This window comes from Squalius cephalus (assembly GCF_949319135.1).
Source record: "Squalius cephalus genome assembly, chromosome: 2".
Classification (NCBI taxonomy): domain Eukaryota; kingdom Metazoa; phylum Chordata; class Actinopteri; order Cypriniformes; family Leuciscidae; genus Squalius; species Squalius cephalus.
In genome coordinates this window covers 64,637,832-64,657,831 of record NC_137123.1, presented here as the reverse complement: position 1 = coordinate 64,657,831, position 20,000 = coordinate 64,637,832, and the positions used below count along the sequence as shown (strand labels likewise).

Sequence of the window (20,000 nt, the reverse complement as noted above, 5' to 3'; positions counted from 1 at the left end):
GTGTACCAGTGACGTGGAGGCCGAGGGCTGGCTGTAGGAGGACCACCACACCGTCCGGTAGATGTTGATGTACTGCACGAACAGCGCCACCAGCAGGTAGAGGAACAGCAGCGCCTCGAACAGGAGATTACTGTCCAGAGGGAGATCGGGAATGCGGGAATGTCGGACGGGATCTGGAGTGATGAGGGCCGTGAGGGGCGGAGCCGAGAGACCCAGCGCACTGCTGTTCCTGAGACACGCACGCACACACACAGACACACAGGTTACTAATTACTAATTGAATTAGGTCATTAGATCAGCTTTAAGGCTGTAATATTACTACACAGTTCACAGTGAAATGCACATTTCCAGCAGTGTTAAGATCAGGACAGATCTGGATCAGCAAACCAACAGAATGTAGATCTGAAAGGTGAGATCTGGGCATTATTAATAACTAGAGCTAACTAAACAACAGACAGATGAAAACTAGTACAGGCTTCATCTGCTCACGTCACAATCTACACGGACTCCATCTGTGCGCACGAGATCATACGAACCTGTTCAAGAAGCCGAACCGGAGCCGCTCACACTGATCATGCTTTACACTCACCTAAAGGATTATTAGGAACACCATACTAATACTGTGTTTGACCCCCTTTCGCCTTCAGAACTGCCTTAATTCTACGTGGCATTGATTCAACAAGGTGCTGAAAGCATTCTTTAGAAATGTTGGCCCATATTGATAGGATAGCATCTTGCAGTTGATGGAGATTTGTGGGATGCACATCCAGGGCACGAAGCTCCCGTTCCACCACATCCCAAAGATGCTCTATTGGGTTGAGATCTGGTGACTGTGGGGGCCATTTTAGTACAGTGAACTCATTGTCATGTTCAAGAAACCAATTTGAAATGATTCGAGCTTTGTGACATGGTGCATTATCCTGCTGGAAGTAGCCATCAGAGGATGGGTACATGGTGGTCATAAAGGGATGGACATGGTCAGAAACAATGCTCAGGTAGGCCGTGGCATTTAACCCTCTGGGGTCTGAGCTGTTTTCTGGGCCCTGGAGGTGTTCTGACATGCTCTGACATTTGTGCTTATTTCTGTTACTTGTGACATTTTCATGGCTAAAGTTTATTTACACTGTATTCAGCACAAACTCTGCTACAATAATATATCAGCAGCATGTGTGTAAAAGTTTGTAGTTTTGAGATAATGACATTTATCCGTGGTTTGTGAAAATACAAAAAAAAATTCTCACTGAAATAAGGTCATGAAACCCATACTGATTATTTCTTCACAAGACTTTTGAAAATCGTATGACGTAGCCTAGAATATTTGCTCCAAAACTATGTGAAAATCACCCTGACTGCTCATTCAGAGAAGACAATATATTGATTTAAAATTTTTACGACGTGTTTTGTGCCACAAAGCTTTATGCGGGAGCTCATTAATATGTAAGCTTTTCACACCTGAGAAAGACAAAGACACTCCCCTAACGGCCCTATTAGGAGCTATCAGGCCCTGTCATTCTGAGCAACCTTGCACAAAGAATGAGGAGATTTAAAAAAGAATGGCTTTTAGATTGTTTGATTTATTTACAACACAACATAATCCAAAGATACACAACAAATGACAAAAAAGCACTCATTGAAACCAATGATCCAAAGACAGAGACCTTTGTGCCATTCCTAAAAACATTGTACATACCTTTCATTTCCAAGGTGTTTGATTTTCACTTTACCATGTTCATGTACAGAGACTCGTGTGAATGTTGAAGTCACCAGGACTCAGTGGCATCTGGGCCCTGAAAAAAAAAAAGTGAACATGCTGATATCAAGAGAAAGGCCTTCACGATTTTGGGAATACATTTTAGATTTTTCTGGTTAAAATTGCTTTTTAAAATTCACAGAATACACACACACACAAATGTTTCCAACAATATATAATATAATGAACACCAGGGGGCTGTTCCATAAAAGACGCTTAGAAAAGCGGGGATTAAACTCCAAAACCGGACTTGAATGAGCCTAACAAATGAGTTGGGGCTAAAGTGGTTCCATAAAAGGTAATTGAAGCTCACGCAATCTCACTAATTTGATCCAGGTTTATCTAGTCTAGATAATTGCGTGTGCACGCGTTTCTTAAGCAGCCCTAGAGGTCGATCGTGGATCAAATCGATCCACCATCAAACAGCGTATATTTTGTGCTGTTTTATGCGTTTGTAACATGTTTTTTTCCCCCTCAGTGCAAAACTTACATTTTACAGTTATATTCTCCATCTGTAAATGTTCGAAAGTCATGCAAATGTATCCATTTTGCTGCTAATTTTCATATTGAACGAGCGCTGCTGCGCGCATGCGCGCCAAATAGGAGCGCAATAATTCGGACTAAAATATACATTTTGCTTGGAAAATTAATTTGCGATATTTTATAACACTAGAAATATCTTCTAATTATAATAATTTATCTTTAGGATGTTGGATAAGTTGCACTGAACTTCTAGCGAACAGAAGTACTTCAGTGAAGTATAGCCTATAATTCAGGGAAGATTTTTTTTAAGAAACTAAATATATAGAGATACAAAATATAGTTTTGGGTATAGGACCTATGCTACTTAATAAAGATGATGTATACTTATTTAGTATGCTGAGAATTACAGCTTTTAATGCAATATTTTTTTGGAGAAAGCAAGAATCCCCCGTTTTAAATGAGTAGATTTAGTTTCTAAAGTACATTATGGAGAGGATAACATTAAATTAAGAGCAAATGTATACATTTTGAAAAGATATGTGCAACTCTAAAATTAAAGAATATTCCATAAAATAAAGGAATATATATTAGCCTACATACATTTTTATATAACCCTCCCTCCCTTTTATTTCTAGTTATTTGTTATTTTATTTATTTACTTATTTAATATTGAATATTTGATATTCAAATAATATTACTTGAATAACTATTAGGAATTATGTGTCATTATTAGAGTTTGATATAAATATGTTAATGTTACATTTTTATTACTATTTATTTATTGTTTTTTGTCTTTTCCCCCTTAAATCATATGTAAAAATGTCTAACTATGTACTTTTTGGTTATTGTTCTAATCATGTGTGTTTTTAGGCTATGTGTTGGTGGGTATTATCACAAAAGAAAAAAAGTAGAAGGAAAAATAAGGAATATTTATTGGGGGAAAATATGATGTCTTTAAAGGAACTGTCAATTTGTATAATTGTGTTAAATGTGTTTGAATTGAAAGACATAATAAAGTACATATATATATATATATATATATATACTAAAATATTTGTTATTTGGACATTAGATGTGCCTTATTTAGAATTTTAAACCTGTGTGTATATTTTTATGATAGCCATAACTGTAAAGGGACTATTGTAATGGGGTAAATCAAATGTAGGCTAATACTGTCAATTACTAAGCTCAGATTCATCTTACCAGTTAAAATGTATACTCTGCTTTTGTAATTATTTATTTTTAATTTTGTGATTTTAACTTCTGCTTTACAAAGCTTTTTTCAGATTGTGTTCTAATGTTCTTCTAATCATAAACATGTACTACAGCTGCCAAACAAAACCAGAGAGAAATGTATTCATAAATCTTTAAAACAATCTAATTAAATCTTGGGCACAAAACATTCAGCCAGTAAAAAAAGAAAACCTGTAGTATATATATTTTGTATTTAGGCCTATCTATCTATCTATCTATCTATCTATCTATCTATCTATCTATCTATATATATATAGATCTATATTGTCTAATTTATCATTGTAGCCTTATTTAAGTTGATTTTCTGTATACTGTGTATTTATTTTTGGACTAATATTGGTTAATAAAGTCCAATAATGGTATGAGAGAGTGTCAGTGGTAATATCATTGTGTTCTTGTTGGTCAGTGTTAGAGGATCTGTGTAACAACTGAGGCTTAGCCTGACAGTTAGCCTGCCCTGGACCAGGCTAGTTTCCCAGCATAAGTTGCCAGGGTAACTGAGTTTGAACTATTTTAAGTTTGCTTTATGAAACAGAATCCACCGACAATAAGTCTGACTAACCAAAATAAGCCTGGCTTATACTCTAATCTTGTTTTATGGAACAGCCCCCAGGTTTGTTGTGCCTTGTGATCGCGCTCAAATATAAAACATTATGGTTACCATATACATATCTACATTTGAGCAGATATCCACAAACACAGTAACAGTAAACACGGGTCTAAATATTATAATATTCACCATATATCTAGCAACAGTTCAACTGCAATGTGAAATTTATGCAACAATAACAAACTAATATGTAAGAATTTCTTACCTTACATCTTTCTTGTCTTCAAATCGCGTTCTTCTTCTTCTGAGGTAGCCTAAATCCAATGTAAGCTCACGGTGCGCCTTTCAAACTCGACGAAAAGCAGAGACTTGTGAAGTGTTTTGGTGTTTTGTTTTTGAGGTAATGAGCGCGTTCGCGTTCCATGTGGAGATTTGCATGTGAATATCTTTTGCGCGAGTGGGCGTGTTCAAATTAAAAATAATTAGGAAGTGTTTGAGAAGCTGGACATCTTGTTGGTTTTATACAAATTACTTAAACAGAGAATATTTGTTTTCATTTAAAAGTACACACTTAAATGTTTATAAAGGTATATGGCTCATAAATGTGTGACAAGTATTCGCTGAGTTTTGTTTCAGTTTATAGACGTGCTCAAGAAAACGCGACGGAGAGGCAGAACGCACACCCTGTTTATTTTCTTTATTTTACAAAAGCACAATGTTTTGATTTGATTGTAAGTGGACACATACAAAAGTAGAAATATCACAGATTCTTTTTTTATATTTCTTTTTTATGTATGACCATAAATGACGGAGTAATTTAAGTTTATAGTTCTACAATGTGAAGAAAATCCAGCAAAACGCGCCCGCGCGTTTGCCGACCTCAGAGGGTTAAACGATGCCCAATTGGCACTAAGGGGCGTAAAGTGTGCCAAGAAAACATCCCCCACACCATTACACCACCACCACCAGCCTGCACAGTGGTAACAAGGCATGATGGATCCATGTTCTCATTCTGTTTACACCAAATTCTGACTCTACCATCTGAATGCCTCAACAGAAATCGAGACTCATCAGACCAGGCAACATTTTTCCAGTCTTCAACTGTCCAATTTTGGTGAGCTCGTGCAAATTGTAGCCTCTTTTTCCTATTTGTAGTGGAGATGAGTGGTACCCGGTGGGGTCTTCTGCTGTTGTAGCCCATCCGCCTCAAGGTTGTGCGTGTTGTGGCTTCACAAATGCTTTGCTGCATACCTCGGTTGTAACGAGTGGTTATTTCAGTCAAAGTTGCTCTTCTATCAGCTTGAATCAGTCGGCCCATTCTCCTCTGACCTCTAGCATCAACAAGGCATTTTCGCCCACAGGACTGCCGCATACTGGATGTTTTTCCCTTTTCACACCATTCTTTGTAAACCCTAGAAATGGTTGTGCGTGAAAATCCCAGTAACTGAGCAGATTGTGAAATACTCAGACCGGCCCGTCTGGCACCAACAACCATGCCACGCTCAAAATTGCTTAAATCACCTTTCTTTCCCATTCTGACATTCAGTTTGGAGTTCAGGAGATTGTCTTGACCAGGACCACACCCCTAAATGCATTGAAGCAACTGCCATGTGATTGGTTGATTAGATAATTGCATTAATGAGAAATTGAACAGGTGTTCCTAATAATCCTTTAGGTGAGTGTATATCCTCACTGAATATAAACGGCTGTTTGTGGACTATTACACATTCTAAACACTGTCATGATGAATAAGCTGCTTTGAAAGAGTGTATTGATGCATAAGCAGACATATTCTGGGGACACCATAGCTTCAAATGACATCTTGTGAAAAGGGGCGTAATATGTCCCCTTTAATGTGTTGACTATGGAAAACAATTAGGGTTAAACCGACTGCTATCCCTAATACATGCACTGTGTGAGTGGGCCTAATCAAACTTCACTTCGTGGTGAAGAGCTGTTAGAAGCATCAGCACCTCACCTGCACCGAAGCCCCGCCCCATTGCTGAGGCCGCCGCCCACCAGCGTCTGCAGCGACGGCAGAGCGCAGCGGCTCAGCTGCTGTCTACTGGGACCCCTGCGGCCCCCGGGCATGACCTCCAGCGGCTCCCAGCGGCTCCGTCCTCACGTCTCCACCAGCGGCTCCCTGCGGCTCCGTCACGTCTCGGCCCAAAGCTGCCCGGCCACTGCAGGACACACACAAGCCGAGGTTCAGGTCAGAACTACTCAGACACAGGGTTTCGACCTGCTAACAAACGCAGCAGCTGGGCAGAACATGATGAAAAATCCCATGTTAAAAGACAAAACTGCTGTAAAGTCACTCAACTCTCAATGAAACACCGTAAGGTCAGAGGTCAGAGTGGGCAACACTCATCTGATAAATAAGCATCTGACACAAAGCAGCAGTTTTTCTGTTAAAACCGTTACACCAAAAGAGGAAGTTAAAGTGCAATGAAGCTGAAGTTTGTAAGAAGAAAACAGCATTAAACTCTCCTGAAGCATGAACACAGAAACCTGCTGCTCATCCAGACAACAGCCGATGGGAATCACCTTATGATGCAGATGCAGAATTACAGATTACCAAGATTAGACTAACAGCTAACCTACTACTACAACCAGGCTAACTCATCAACTACACTCATAACCAGACTAACTCATCAACTACACTTAGGGCTGGGCGATATATCGTGGGACATTGTTAGGCGCATCTCGTCAGTAAAGCCAGTTCCTTGATTAGTAGTAAATCGCCATCACCTGCTTTCAGATGGAGCGGCATTCACTACAAAGAGCCGTAGTTAACTGACAAGCTGAGCCATATCGCATTAATATCGCGGACGTATCGCCTGTGATAATTAATGCGATATGGCTCAGCTTGTCAGTTAACTACGGCTCTTTGTAGTGAATGCCGCTCCATCTGAAAGCAGGTGATGGCGATTTACTACTAATCAAGGAACTGGCTTTACTGACGAGATGCGCCTAACAATGTCCCATGATATATCGCCCAGCCCTAACTACACTTACAACCAGATTAACTCATCAACTACACTTACAACCAGATTAACTCATCAACTACACTTACAACCAGATTGACTCATCAACTACACTTACAACCAGATTAATTCATCAACTACACTTAACCAGACTAACTCATCAACTACACTTACAACCAGATTAACTCATCAACTACACTTATAACCAGACTAACTCATCAACTACACTTATAACCAGACTAATGACTAAATTAGCATTACAACCAGACTAACTCATCAACTACACTTACAACCAGATTAACTCATCAACTACACTTTCAACCAGACTAACTCATCAACTAGGCCTACACTTACAACTAGATTAACTCATCAACTACACTCATAACCAGACTAACTCATCAACTAGCCTACACTTACAACCATAATGACTAAACTAGCATTACAACCAGACAAACTCATCAACTACACTTACAACCAGACTAATGACTAAACCAGCATTACAACCAGACTAACTCATCAACTACACTTACAAGATTAACTCATCAACTACACTCATAACCAGACTAATGACTAAACTAGCATTACAACCAGATTGACTCATCAACTACACTTACAACCAGATTGACTCATCAACTACACTTACAACCAGATTAATTCATCAAGTACACTTAACCAGACTAACTCATCAACTACACTTACAACCAGATTGACTCATCAACTACACTTACAACCAGATTGACTCATCAACTACACTTACAACCAGATTAATTCATCAAGTACACTTAACCAGACTAACTCATCAACTACACTTACAACCAGATTGACTCATCAACTACACTTACAACCAGATTGACTCATCAACTACACTTACAACCAGACTAACTCATCAACTAGGCCTACACTTACAACTAGATTAACTCATCAACTACACTCATAACCAGACTAACTCATCAACTACACTTACAACCATAATGACTAAACTAGCATTACAACCAGACTAACTCATCAACTACACTTACAACCAGACTAATGACTAAACTAGCATTACAACCAGACTAATGACTAAACTAGCATTACAACCAGATTAACTCATCAACTACACTCATAACCAGATTAACTCATCAACTACACTTACAACCAGACTAACTCATCATCAACTACACTTACAACCAGATTAACTCATCAACTACACTTACAACCAGACTAATGACTAAACTAGCATTACAACCAGACTAACTCATCAACTACACTTACAACCAGATTAACTCATCAACTACACTTACAACCAGATTGACTCATCAACTACACTTTCAACCAGACTAATGACTAAACTAGCATTACAACCAGACTAATGACTAAACTAGCATTACAACCAGATTAACTCATCAACTACACTCATAACCAGATTAACTCATCAACTACACTTACAACCAGACTAACTCATCATCAACTACACTTACAACCAGATTAACTCATCAACTACACTTACAACCAGACTAATGACTAAACTAGCATTACAACCAGACTAACTCATCAACTACACTTACAACAAGATTAACTCAACTACATTTACAACCAGACTAACTCATCAACTACACTTACAACCAGATTAACTCATCAACTACACTTACAACCAGACTAATGACTAAACTAGCATTACAACCAGACTAACTCATCAACTACACTTACAACCAGATTAACTCATCAACTACACTTACAACCAGATTGACTCATCAACTACACTTTCAACCAGACTAATGACTAAACTAGCATTACAACCAGACTAACTAATCAACTACACTCATAACCAGACTAACTCATCAACTACACTTACAACCATAATGACTAAACTAGCATTACAACCAGACGAACTCATCAACTACACTTACAACCAGACTAATGACTAAACTAGCATTACAACCAGACTAACTCATCAACTAGGCTACACTTACAACCAGATTAACTCATCAACTACATTTACAACCAGATTAACTCATCAACTACACTTACAACCAGACTAATGACTAAACTAGCATTACAACCAGACTAACTCATCAACTACACTTACAACCAGATTAACTCATCAACTACACTTTCAACCAGACTAACTCATCAACTAGGCCTACACTTACAACCAGATTAACTCATCAACTACACTTACAACCAGACTAATGACTAAACTAGCATTACAACCAGACTAACTCATCAACTACACTTACAACCAGATGAACTCATCAACTACACTTTCAACCAGACTAACTCATCAACTAGGCCTACACTTACAACTAGATTAACTCATCAACTACACTTACAACCAGACTAACTCATCAACTACACTTACAACCAGACTATTGACTAAACCAGCATTACAACCACTCATCATCTACACTTACAACCAGACAATCGGCTGAACCAAAGTCACAGACAGACTAACAATATCAACTAACTAAATAACACATGAACTAACACACACACACACACACACACACACACACACTTTAAACACAAACAGGAAATAAACAGAATCATTGGTCTGCAGCTGGTAACTGAACTATAACCCTAACTGAACTATATGAGCTGATGCTCCTTACTGTAAATGTTGACTGAATGCATGATTAACAACATTAACATTAACATTAATGAATAATTAAAGCAGCACTTACCGCACACCAATCATGAGCGCAGACATCAGTCACCTAAACTCTGTAACAACCACATTTGCTTCTCTCTCTCTCTCTCTGAAATAATGATACAGTGTAAAGTTTCTGACAGACAATGTGGATATTGTGTTTCGCGTGTGTTGTTGCAGTCGCGCACTGCTTTGTATTAACGGCCTTAAAATGCAAAACACAAAGTTGCAGAAGTTCCTCGCGCAGTTACAGACCGACGTGGCAAACCGACGCTGCGTCACATTACGCCATCAGCCGCGCGACGCGTCTCTGGTGCGCACTGCGCAGGCGCCGCACACACACACACACACACACACACACACACGCACGCAGTACACGCTGGGAACAGATGTAGTACTAAAACAATACAATAAAATATAAATTGCAACAAATATTGTATTGCTAACTTCTAGCTTTTATTTTGCAAACATTCTTACTTTGGCAATGTGAGACAAATATTGTTGCTGTTCAAAGATGAAACATGAAGGGATTGTTGTGATGAGACTGATCTGCTAATATTAGCCTGAGAAACACAGATGTACTCAAACGCAAACATGTCGGCATATGCTGCTGTTTTCGCAGATTTATTTATGCAAGTGGAAAAGGAAGAATTCTGTCCACATAAGATGCATGACGTTAAGAAACAAAACATTAATAGACAGTCCTTCATATATGAACAATAGAACATGTACAAGTCCTTCATCATTACAGAGGCGATTCACATATTCAGATGAAGCTGATATAAAGGCAAGACTGAAAAATCATTAAGATTTTGAACTTTAGATGCAGTAACAAGTTCAATAAAAACATTATTTACAAAAGGCTAAAGAACAGCTTGACCTGAGCATGATCAATAAAACATAAATACACACTTCTGAATAAGTTATTCCTGGGCCCAGAGAGTTGCAATCACAATGAATAACTTATTACAGACATAATAATGAGCATTTCAAAGTCTCATACACAATTCTTGTGTTATATTGCATTATATCTCTGTGCTGTAAATGCAGTGGATGCTTAAAAAACTTCAATATATTAATAAATATATTGACACAAAAGATGTGATATTTACACAGATAAATCCTCAAACCCAAGAACCGTCACGTCATACACAGCTAATGTCACACATTCACTAGAAGAGGATATTCATTCATATTCACATTCAAGTGTATAAATTGCTCTGCACAAAAATATAAAACAAAAAATCCATGATCTATCTTCAAAGTACCACATCCTTCAAATATGTTCAGTAAAAGCTCTTTTCTTAGTCCTGTGTTCATGACGCTGGTGTTCAGATGACGATGCTGGTGCCGCTGAGAGAGCTCTTATCCTGCAGAGGAAGAGGAGAGCGAAGATTAACACAGATCAACAACCACCACTGAACACCAGACGATGATCCGGATCTGTGAGGATGTGAAGGTGCAGAAGAGTCCGAACCCAACGTCACAGAGCAGAATACAGAAACGAGTTCACCTAAAACCCATCAGTTGGTAAATGAACAGGATTGCAGTATTTGCACTGGAGCTCCATGAGCTAAACCTGATGATCATGTTCTGAGAAGATAATGATCTTCAGTGAAAGAACAACATCTGAGCGTCTGTACACACAGTGAACAGGACCTATTATAACCCTTTTACACAGTGTAATATAATATCTATAATATAATATATCTTAAGTGACTTCAGAATCTGTCTGAAGTTTCAGCTCAAAATGCACCAGAGATCAGTTATTACATCATGCCCCTCTTTGGGTGGAAGCAATTGCACGCTGTTTTCGTGTGTGTGTGTGTCTTTAAATGCAAATGAGCTGCTGCTCGCTGCCAAATGAGATAAACATGAGTGTGTACGCTCACTCAGGGGAGGAGCTATGCTAATAGGGCAGCAGTCATGGGCGGGGCCTGTTACACTGATGTCAACATGTATGGAAAACACGAACGACTCATTTTGGGACACTGTACACACACATTTATCTTCTAACACCATGTAAAAGTGAATTCTCCATAATAGGTCCCATTTCAGATTTAAATGAGAGAGAATTAATCTTACATTTGTTTACATGTTTGATGTGATTGCGATTGCAGACGTTTGGATCGACACACCCGTTAATGTTGTGACTAGCGCTGGGACAATAAATCAATGCATCGCGATTCGTGGATCGATTCCAATATTTTCAAATACATCGCCATTCGATTCGAATCGATTCTGAGCTTAGTTTTTAACAGCAGATGGCGCTCTAGGCTCGTTTTTAACAGCACGCTCAAATGCTCACGAAGAAGAGCGCTCGTGCGTTCGGCTGAGTCTGAGAATGTACTTGTCTTGCACCTCAGAATGTTTTTATGTTGCAAGATTAATGTAAACAGCCCACTGAAAACACCCTTGTAATTCGCTTCAACCTTTTTATACAAACCCATTTTATAGAAGGTTCAAGTGGAAGCAAGCAGAGAACGGCTGTTTCTAAAGCATGCAGTTCCATCTGCTGTTAGAAAACTAAGCTCATAATCGATTCGAGAGAGAATTGCGATGCATTCGAAAAATCTCAGAATCGATCCGGAATCATTTCTCGATTCATGATGCATCGATTTATTATCCCAGCCCTAGTTGTGACGGCAGGAGAATGACAGTTTTAAAGAAGAAATCGGTGTTAGTGAACGCGTGAGCCGATCAGTAGTTCAGACTCTTACAGAGAAGCGCTCCGGCCGCTTGTTCGGCTTCTTCCCGGGCTCGTACTCGCTGTAGGTGGGAGGATGATCGGACCATCCGGATCCGCGAACTCCTCGTGTTCCTCCGCGTCTGCTAGCCTCCTCATTAGCGGAGCTCCAGGAGCCGTGGCGGGGCGGAGGAGAGTAATCATCCCGGCGGGCCGGGCCTCTGCGCTCCGCGGCCAGCAGATCGTCCCGGGATCGGGAGCGAGGGCGGGATCCTCCAGACCGGCTCCGGCTATCCAGCACATCCTCCTGGCTGTAGCTACGTGGGATTAGCGGGCGAGGGTAGCGGCGCTCGTCGCGCGGTGGGACGCCGTACGCTGACGAGTTGCTGGAGTGTGATCTGGCTCCTCGTGATCCGGGCAGGAGCCTGCGTGAGGCGGGGCCATCGTCCAGGCCAGAGAGCATGCTGGGAGGCCCGGCGGAGAAGGGCACGTGCTGCGGGACGTGTTGCGGAGGGGGGGGCATGAGCTGGGGCTGTTGGAGAGGGCTGTTCATATCCATGCCGCGCACCTGACTCTCCAGGTACTCCAGCACCTGGTTGTTCCCGTGAACGCTGCCGTTGCCGTGCATGCTGGGAGGAGGCATGTGACCTGACATCTGCAAATGCGGAGGCGGCAGCGGAACCGGCGTCATGTGACCCTTCTGTGACCCTGAAGCGGGGAAACAGAGAGACTCAGAACACAAATACACAGCAGCCCTTATGTCACATTAAAAAAACATGTCAGAATGCATAGAAGCAAAATATGAAAAGAAGCTGCAAATTAGCTTAAATGAACTTTTGAAAATATATATTAAACAATAAAAGCACACACTGAATACAATGTCCCTATAAAACCTACTGCATCATATTTGATGCACAGTTTCTAACGTCTCTGAATGATGAATAACGAGCACCTGACCAGGATTTACCCCGACTCCGCGAGCACCTGACTGGGACTGACCCCGACTCCGCGAGCACCTGACTGGGACTGACCCCGACTCCGCGAGCACCTGACTGGGACTGACCCCGACTCCGCGAGCACCTGACTGGGACTGACCCCGACTCCGCGAGCACCTGACTGGGACTGACCCCGACTCCACGAGTACCTGACTGGGACTGATCCCGACTCCGCGAGCACCTGACTGGGACTGACCCCGACTCCACGAGTACCTGACTGGGACTGACCCCGACTCCACGAGTACCTGCCTGGGACTGACTCCGACTGGGACTGACCCCGACTCCACGAGTACCTGACTGGGACTGACCCCGACTCCGCGAGCACCTGACTGGGACTGACCCCGACTCCGCGAGCACCTGACTGGGACTGACCCCGACTGGGACTGACCCCGACCCCACGAGTACCTGCCTGGGACTGACTCCGACTTCGCGAGGATGAACTGGGACTGATCCCGACTCCGCGAGCACCTGACTGGGACTGATCCCGACTCCGCGAGCGACTGGGACTGACCCTGACTCCGCGAGCACCTGACTGGGACTGATCCCGACTCCGCGAGCACCTGACTGGGACTGATCCCGACTCCGCGAGCGACTGGGACTGACCCCGACTCCGCGAGCACCTGACTGGGACTGATCCCGACTTCGCGAGGATGAACTGGGACTGATCCCGACTCTGCGAGGGACTGACCCCGACTCCCCGAGCACCTGACTGGGACTGATCCCGACTCCGCGAGCACCTGACTGGGACTGACCCCGACTTCGCGAGGATGAACTGGGACTGATCCCGACTCTGCGAGGGACTGACCCCGACTCCCCGAGCACCTGACTGGGACTGATCCCGACTCCGCGAGCACCTGACTGGGACTGACCCCGACTTCGTGAGGATGGACTGGGACTGATCCCGACTCCACGAGCACCTGACTGGGACTGGGACTGGGACTGATCCCGACTCCGCGGGCACCTGACTGGGACTGATCCCGACTCCACGAGTACCTGACTGGGACTGATCCCGACTTCGTGAGGATGGACTGGGACTGATCCCGACTCCACGAGCACCTGACTGGGACTGGGACTGGGACTGATCCCGACTCCGCGGGCACCTGACTGGGACTGATCCCGACTCCACGAGTACCTGACTGGGACTGACCCCGACTTCGTGAGGATGGACTGGGACTGATCCCGACTCCACGAGCACCTGACTGGGACTGGGACTGGGACTGATCCCGACTCCGCGGGCACCTGACTGGGACTGATCCCGACTCCACGAGTACCTGACTGGGACTGTCCCCGACTCCGCAAGCACCTGACTGGGACTGATCCCGACTCCACGAGTACCTGACTGGGACTGACCCCGACTCCACGAGTACCTGACTGGGACTGATCCTGACTCCGCGAGCACCTGACTGGGACTGATCCCGACTCTGCGAGCACCTGACTGGGACTGATCCCGACTCCACGAGTACCTGACTGGGACTGACCCCGACTCCGCAAGCACCTGACTGGGACTGATCCCGACTCCACGAGTACCTGACTGGGACTGATCCCGACTCCACGAGTACCTGACTGGGACTGACCCCGACTCCGCAAGCACCTGACTGGGACTGACCCCGACTCCGCGAGCACCTGACTGGGACTGATCCCGACTCCACGAGTACCTGACTGGGACTGACCCCGACTCCGCAAGCACCTGACTGGGACTGACCCCGACTCCACGAGTACCTGACTGGGACTGACCCCGACTCCGCGAGCACCTGACTGGGACTGATCACGACTCCACGAGTACCTGACTGGGACTGACCCCGACTCCGCAAGCACCTGACTGGGACTGATCCCGACTCCACGAGTACCTGACTGGGACTGACCCCGACTCCGCAAGCACCTGACTGGGACTGATCACGACTTCGTGAGGATGGACTGGGACTGACCTGCATACAGCATGGGGTTCATCTGGTAGCTGGAGTTGTGGTTGCTCATGGGAGCGTAGAGCGGCTGTCCGTTCAGCCACGGCGTCATGGCCTTCTGTGCCTCCTTCATCAGCCGGTGCTGCATCACAGCTAAACACAGGAACACAAACACAGCGTTAGGAGTGTGTGTGTGTGTGTGTGTGTGTGTGTGTGTGTGTGTGTGTGTGTGTGTACTAACCCTTCTCGGGGCAGCAGCAGGTCTGAGGGCAGCACGGGCAGCGTACGTAACAGCAGCACTTCTGTGGACAGCACTGACAGCAACACACACACAGCAGGAGGACGAGCATCAGCACTCCAATCACGATGAAGAGCACCGTCAGCCAGTCTAAAAACACACACACACAGCAGGAGGATCAGCATCAGCCAGTCTAACAACACACACACACACGTCTTCACACTGCAGATCCTGCCACTCGTAACACAAGCTCAAGGGTTCCATTCTCAGTCAACGCATCAACTGATCAAATCTAGACCTTCAATGCAATTTAAAGGAGTAGTTTACTTCACTTCACTCCTGATAATTTACTCAACCCCACGTCATCCAAGATATTCATAACTTTCTCTCTTCAGTTGAAAATAAATTGAGGTTGAGGAACATTCCAGGATTTTTCTTCATATAGTGACTTCAATGGGGTCCAACGGGCTGAAGGTCCAGATGTGAGTTTCAGTGCAGCTTCAAAGTCTCGACACGATCCAGCCGAGGAATAAGAGTCTTATCTAGACACACCAGCGGCCATTTTATTAAAAAAAAAAAAACATTTATCGTAAACAACGTCATCAGGTTGAAAGGTCAAGGGTGACATAGGCGGAAGTACAGACCCAGTGTTTACAAAGCGAATGTGCAAAGACTAAGTCAAACGCCATTTACAAAACAAACAAATAAATAAATAAAAGGTAAAACAACGATGTCAGACGATTTTGAAGTTGGAGGAGGAAATGAGATGTAGTTTTTCGCCCTTCCCTACATTTGAACCGGAACACAAGTGACCTTTCAACCTGATTACAATGACAGCTAGTGCAAGACGAAGATTATTATTTTTTTATTTTTTTTTATATAAAATGACCGATGTTGTTCCTCGGCTGGATCGTGTCGAGACTTTGAAGCTGCACTGAAACTCACATCTGGACCTTCAAACCGTTGGACCCCATTGAAGTCACTATATGGAGGAACATCCTGGAATGTTTTGCTCAAAAACCTAAATTTCTTTTCAGCTGAAGAAAGAAAGACATGAATATCTTGGATGAAGTGGGGGCAGAGCCGATCCTGACCTCCCTGGGGCCCCAAGCAAAATTCTGTTAAGGGGCCGTCCTGACCCGAGAGCCATTTGCCATTGCAACACAGTCATCTGACACCCCAGTGCTCCCACTACAATCCTCCCTCCTTTAACTAGTACTAATGAAAATGTAATTCCTGATATCAGAAATATACATTGTTACTAGAAAAAGTACATTCTTAATATCAAGAATTCACATTTTAAATAGTACAAATTTAATTATTGATATCAAAAAGTAGTGTGTGTATAGGCCTGATTAGAGGTCTGCATTCCCGCGGCTGTCCCGCGGGATCCGCGGGACCCGACCAGATATTTTGCGCCGCGGGATTAAATTTCCGACTAAAAAACGGTAGCGGTCGGTAACTCTGGTGTAATTTGAACGGGAGCGGTTGGTCATTCAATATCACGTTCCCGACGCCGACGTTCTTTCAGAACAGCATATCTTCGCTTTACCTAATCTTAATCTTATCGACCACCCGGTATAGGCTACAGTCTGCCCTGTACTCAGGACCGTTATGCACGCGCTGCACGCACGGACCAGTAACGGTTCTTTCTGTCATGCATTGATTGTATTTTCTTAACAGCAAAATGTTACGAATTTTGATAATACGAATAAAAATAATAGCCTACACTTCTTCTTTTTTTTCGCTGCGATATTTTTTCCCCTACTGTCTGCAGCAAAATGTTAAATTTTTTATATTGACAAGGCGAATAAAATAATAATAAAAAAATGTTTGTGCAGACTACATTTTTATTTTCTCTGTGAAAATGTACATGTGAAATTCTGGGAGATCTATATTAAAGCGGGATGGTCGGGTCGGGAAGAAAATTATTCTAAGCAGACAGCGGGTGAACAAATAGTGTATATATAGCGGGAACGGGTGGGTGCGGGATATAACCCCCAGCGGGAGCGGGCGGGAGCGGGACTTAAAAAACAGTCCCGCGCAGACCTCTAGGCCTGATTGTCTCTGAGTGGGGGACAGTAAATTATCATTTTAATTCTGAAGTGAACTACTCCTTTAAGCCGCTTTGGATAAAAGCATCTGCCAAATGATGATTCATTCATCACTGTCTCTACATGCTGAAATACAGTTTGCTGTTTTGAATGAATTTTAAAGGTTTTTAACATGTTGCTTATAATGAGACTGTAAAGCTTTTTCTTCTCCTGTGTTTAATTCTTGTGTTAGTAATCGGGACTTACGGTACACGATCAGCTTCATCTCTTTGTCTGAATCTCCGATTGTGTCTCCAGGCGCATCCACAGAGCAGAAATACATCCCGTTATCCCACCACATCACCTCATTGATGACCAGATCCGCCTCTGATCAACACAAACAGACAATATCTGGATTACGACTGAAATAGGAACAATAACCATTCATGGAAAAAACAACAAACTGATTAGTCCGGTCCCTTTACAGTAGCTTCCTAATGATATCTCCCAAGGGTAGCATGTACAGAGTGTGTGTGTGTGTGTGTGTGTGTGTGTGTGTGTGTGTGTGTGTGTGTGAGAGTGTGTGTGTGTGTGTGTGTGAGGGTAGCATGTACAGAGTGTGTGTGTGTGTGTGTGTGAGGGTAGCATGTACAGAGTGAATAGCAGCGGTCCTAGTACTGAGCCCTGTGGTACGCCATACTGAACTTGTGATCGATAAGACATCTCTTCGTTTACTGCTACAAACTGATAACGGTCAGTAGTGAAAGAAAATATGAATTTGTTGAACTTGACATGGAACTGGATAATATTCTGAATGTTCTGATCCAGTCTGACCTCTGACCTGTAACGCTGCCTGAATCATAATCACACACTGTTCGTTCACTGGCCAGAGGAGAACTGAGACTGAGTCTGGTTTCTCACAAGGGTTATTCCTCCATTCTGTCACTGATGGAGTTTTGGTTTGTCGCCTTTTTTTCACCTTTGTTGCCACTGGCTTTTGGCTTGCTTAGTTGGGGACATTTAATTTAACATTTAATTTAATATTCAACAATATTACTGATCTCCTGCACTGACGACACCATTATATGAGAACTGAACTGAGCTGGACGATGACATCACGGTTTTCTCCAGAGCGGCTATATATATATATATATATATATATAAATAAATGAACTAAATTAATAACTTTTTTACAACAAAAATGAAGCATCACTGAACTTACTTAAGCTGGACTGTGACGGCATTTTCTTCTAGAAACAAACTCTGTTGCATTATTTTCCTGTTATCTCTGTAAAGCTGCTCTGAAACACTGTGTTGTAAAAAGCGCTAGATAAATAAATGTGACTTGACTGAAGGGGTGATTCTGGACAGGTCTTCAGTCTATATCTAATGAGGGATTATAATCAAGGTATTAATCAATATTTTTCCTTCTAAATATCACATGAGTTGAATGACTCCACTAAGCTTGTGAGATTTCCCTTAGTTCTAGAAGTTTCCAGTGTGATTACTGACATGTTTTGTTCATGTATTCTCTAATGTCTGCATGAATGACGGAGAGGAGACTGAGGGTCCGGCTCTAATGCCAGGAGTGCAGTGACAGTGCTTGCTCATTTAGCCCGGCTTCCAGAGATGACATATGGACTTCTTCAACATGTGTCAATATATACGTCTGTTCTTCTGGGGTACCTGACAGCTGTGGTCACATGGGTCATTGAGGTCTATAGTTTAAGGGACCATTTCGTAGCTAAAGCTTTACTTTACTGCGCTAGATTAAAGTGTCCTCTCCTTGAGAGAAAGAACGCATTATCTTGATGTTTTGAGACGACTCTCCTGTTTATAATTAGAGCCTGACCAAATCCAACCTTGAAGAAGCTGTGTGTCGGTGTGTGTGTGTGTGTGTGTGTGTGTTATAGGAGATTGACTGAGTTGTTGTTCTGGACATGTTGGCGCTCAGCAACCCAATCTGCGACCTGGAAGGTCACGACGTGCCTCACTTCAGGGTCCGAGTGTCAGTCGCCTAGTCGATGGAGAAATGCTTCAGTCTATCTGTATATGTGTATCTATTTCTTAGCCAATCAGAACCATTCAACCTGAAGCAAGGACGTAGCTTAGACCTTGGTGAAGGGTATAACTGCTGTGTGTGTGTGTGTGTGTGTGTGTGTGTGTGTGTGTGTGTGTGGTGAAGGGTATAACTGCTGATCTGTGTAACTGTAAGTGGGACGGCCTACGAACTCTGTGAGTCTTGAAGCTGAACTTCTGCTGATGAAACTGCGAACTATTTTCAGTTAAACTTTTCTCCAGACTCCGGGTCTTTATTCATCATATCTGGTTCTGGGTCTTTGACTGTAAATCCCCTTACACGTTTCTCGTATCTTCATCAACTCACTGTTCTGAATGTAGACTTTGCGGTCTCTGTAGTCGGAGCCCAGCACCGCCTCGCCGGAGCCCAGTTTCTGAGCCACGGTTCGGATGGTGCGCTGCGAGTCCACGCAGT

General features: G+C 43.1%; 2 protein-coding genes across 3 annotated transcripts in view; both read right to left on the bottom strand.

The window, feature by feature from the left end:
• The window catches only part of tmem39a (transmembrane protein 39A), a 28,201-nt gene extending 18,253 nt beyond the window's left edge, over window positions 1-9,948 (bottom strand). For both annotated transcript variants that reach the window (XM_079864159.1, XM_079864160.1), the window contains exons 1-3: window positions 9,688-9,948; window positions 6,016-6,220; window positions 7-229 (exon numbers count right to left, since the gene is read on the bottom strand). In XM_079864159.1, the coding sequence (XP_079720285.1) occupies window positions 7-229; window positions 6,016-6,128 (336 nt within the window). In that variant the 5' untranslated portion in view covers window positions 6,129-6,220; window positions 9,688-9,948. The remainder of the gene's footprint in view (window positions 1-6; window positions 230-6,015; window positions 6,221-9,687) is intronic.
• Window positions 9,949-10,395: 447 nt separating this feature from the next.
• Window positions 10,396-20,000, bottom strand: part of ildr1a (immunoglobulin-like domain containing receptor 1a) — a 14,852-nt gene continuing 5,247 nt past the window's right edge. Inside the window, exons 3-8 of the mRNA XM_079862726.1 lie at window positions 19,893-20,000; window positions 17,774-17,893; window positions 15,477-15,623; window positions 15,260-15,388; window positions 12,374-13,047; window positions 10,396-11,023 (exon numbers count right to left, since the gene is read on the bottom strand). The exon at window positions 19,893-20,000 is cut by the window's right edge and continues 42 nt beyond it. Of these exons, the coding sequence (XP_079718852.1) occupies window positions 10,985-11,023; window positions 12,374-13,047; window positions 15,260-15,388; window positions 15,477-15,623; window positions 17,774-17,893; window positions 19,893-20,000 (1,217 nt within the window). The 3' untranslated portion in view covers window positions 10,396-10,984. The remainder of the gene's footprint in view (window positions 11,024-12,373; window positions 13,048-15,259; window positions 15,389-15,476; window positions 15,624-17,773; window positions 17,894-19,892) is intronic.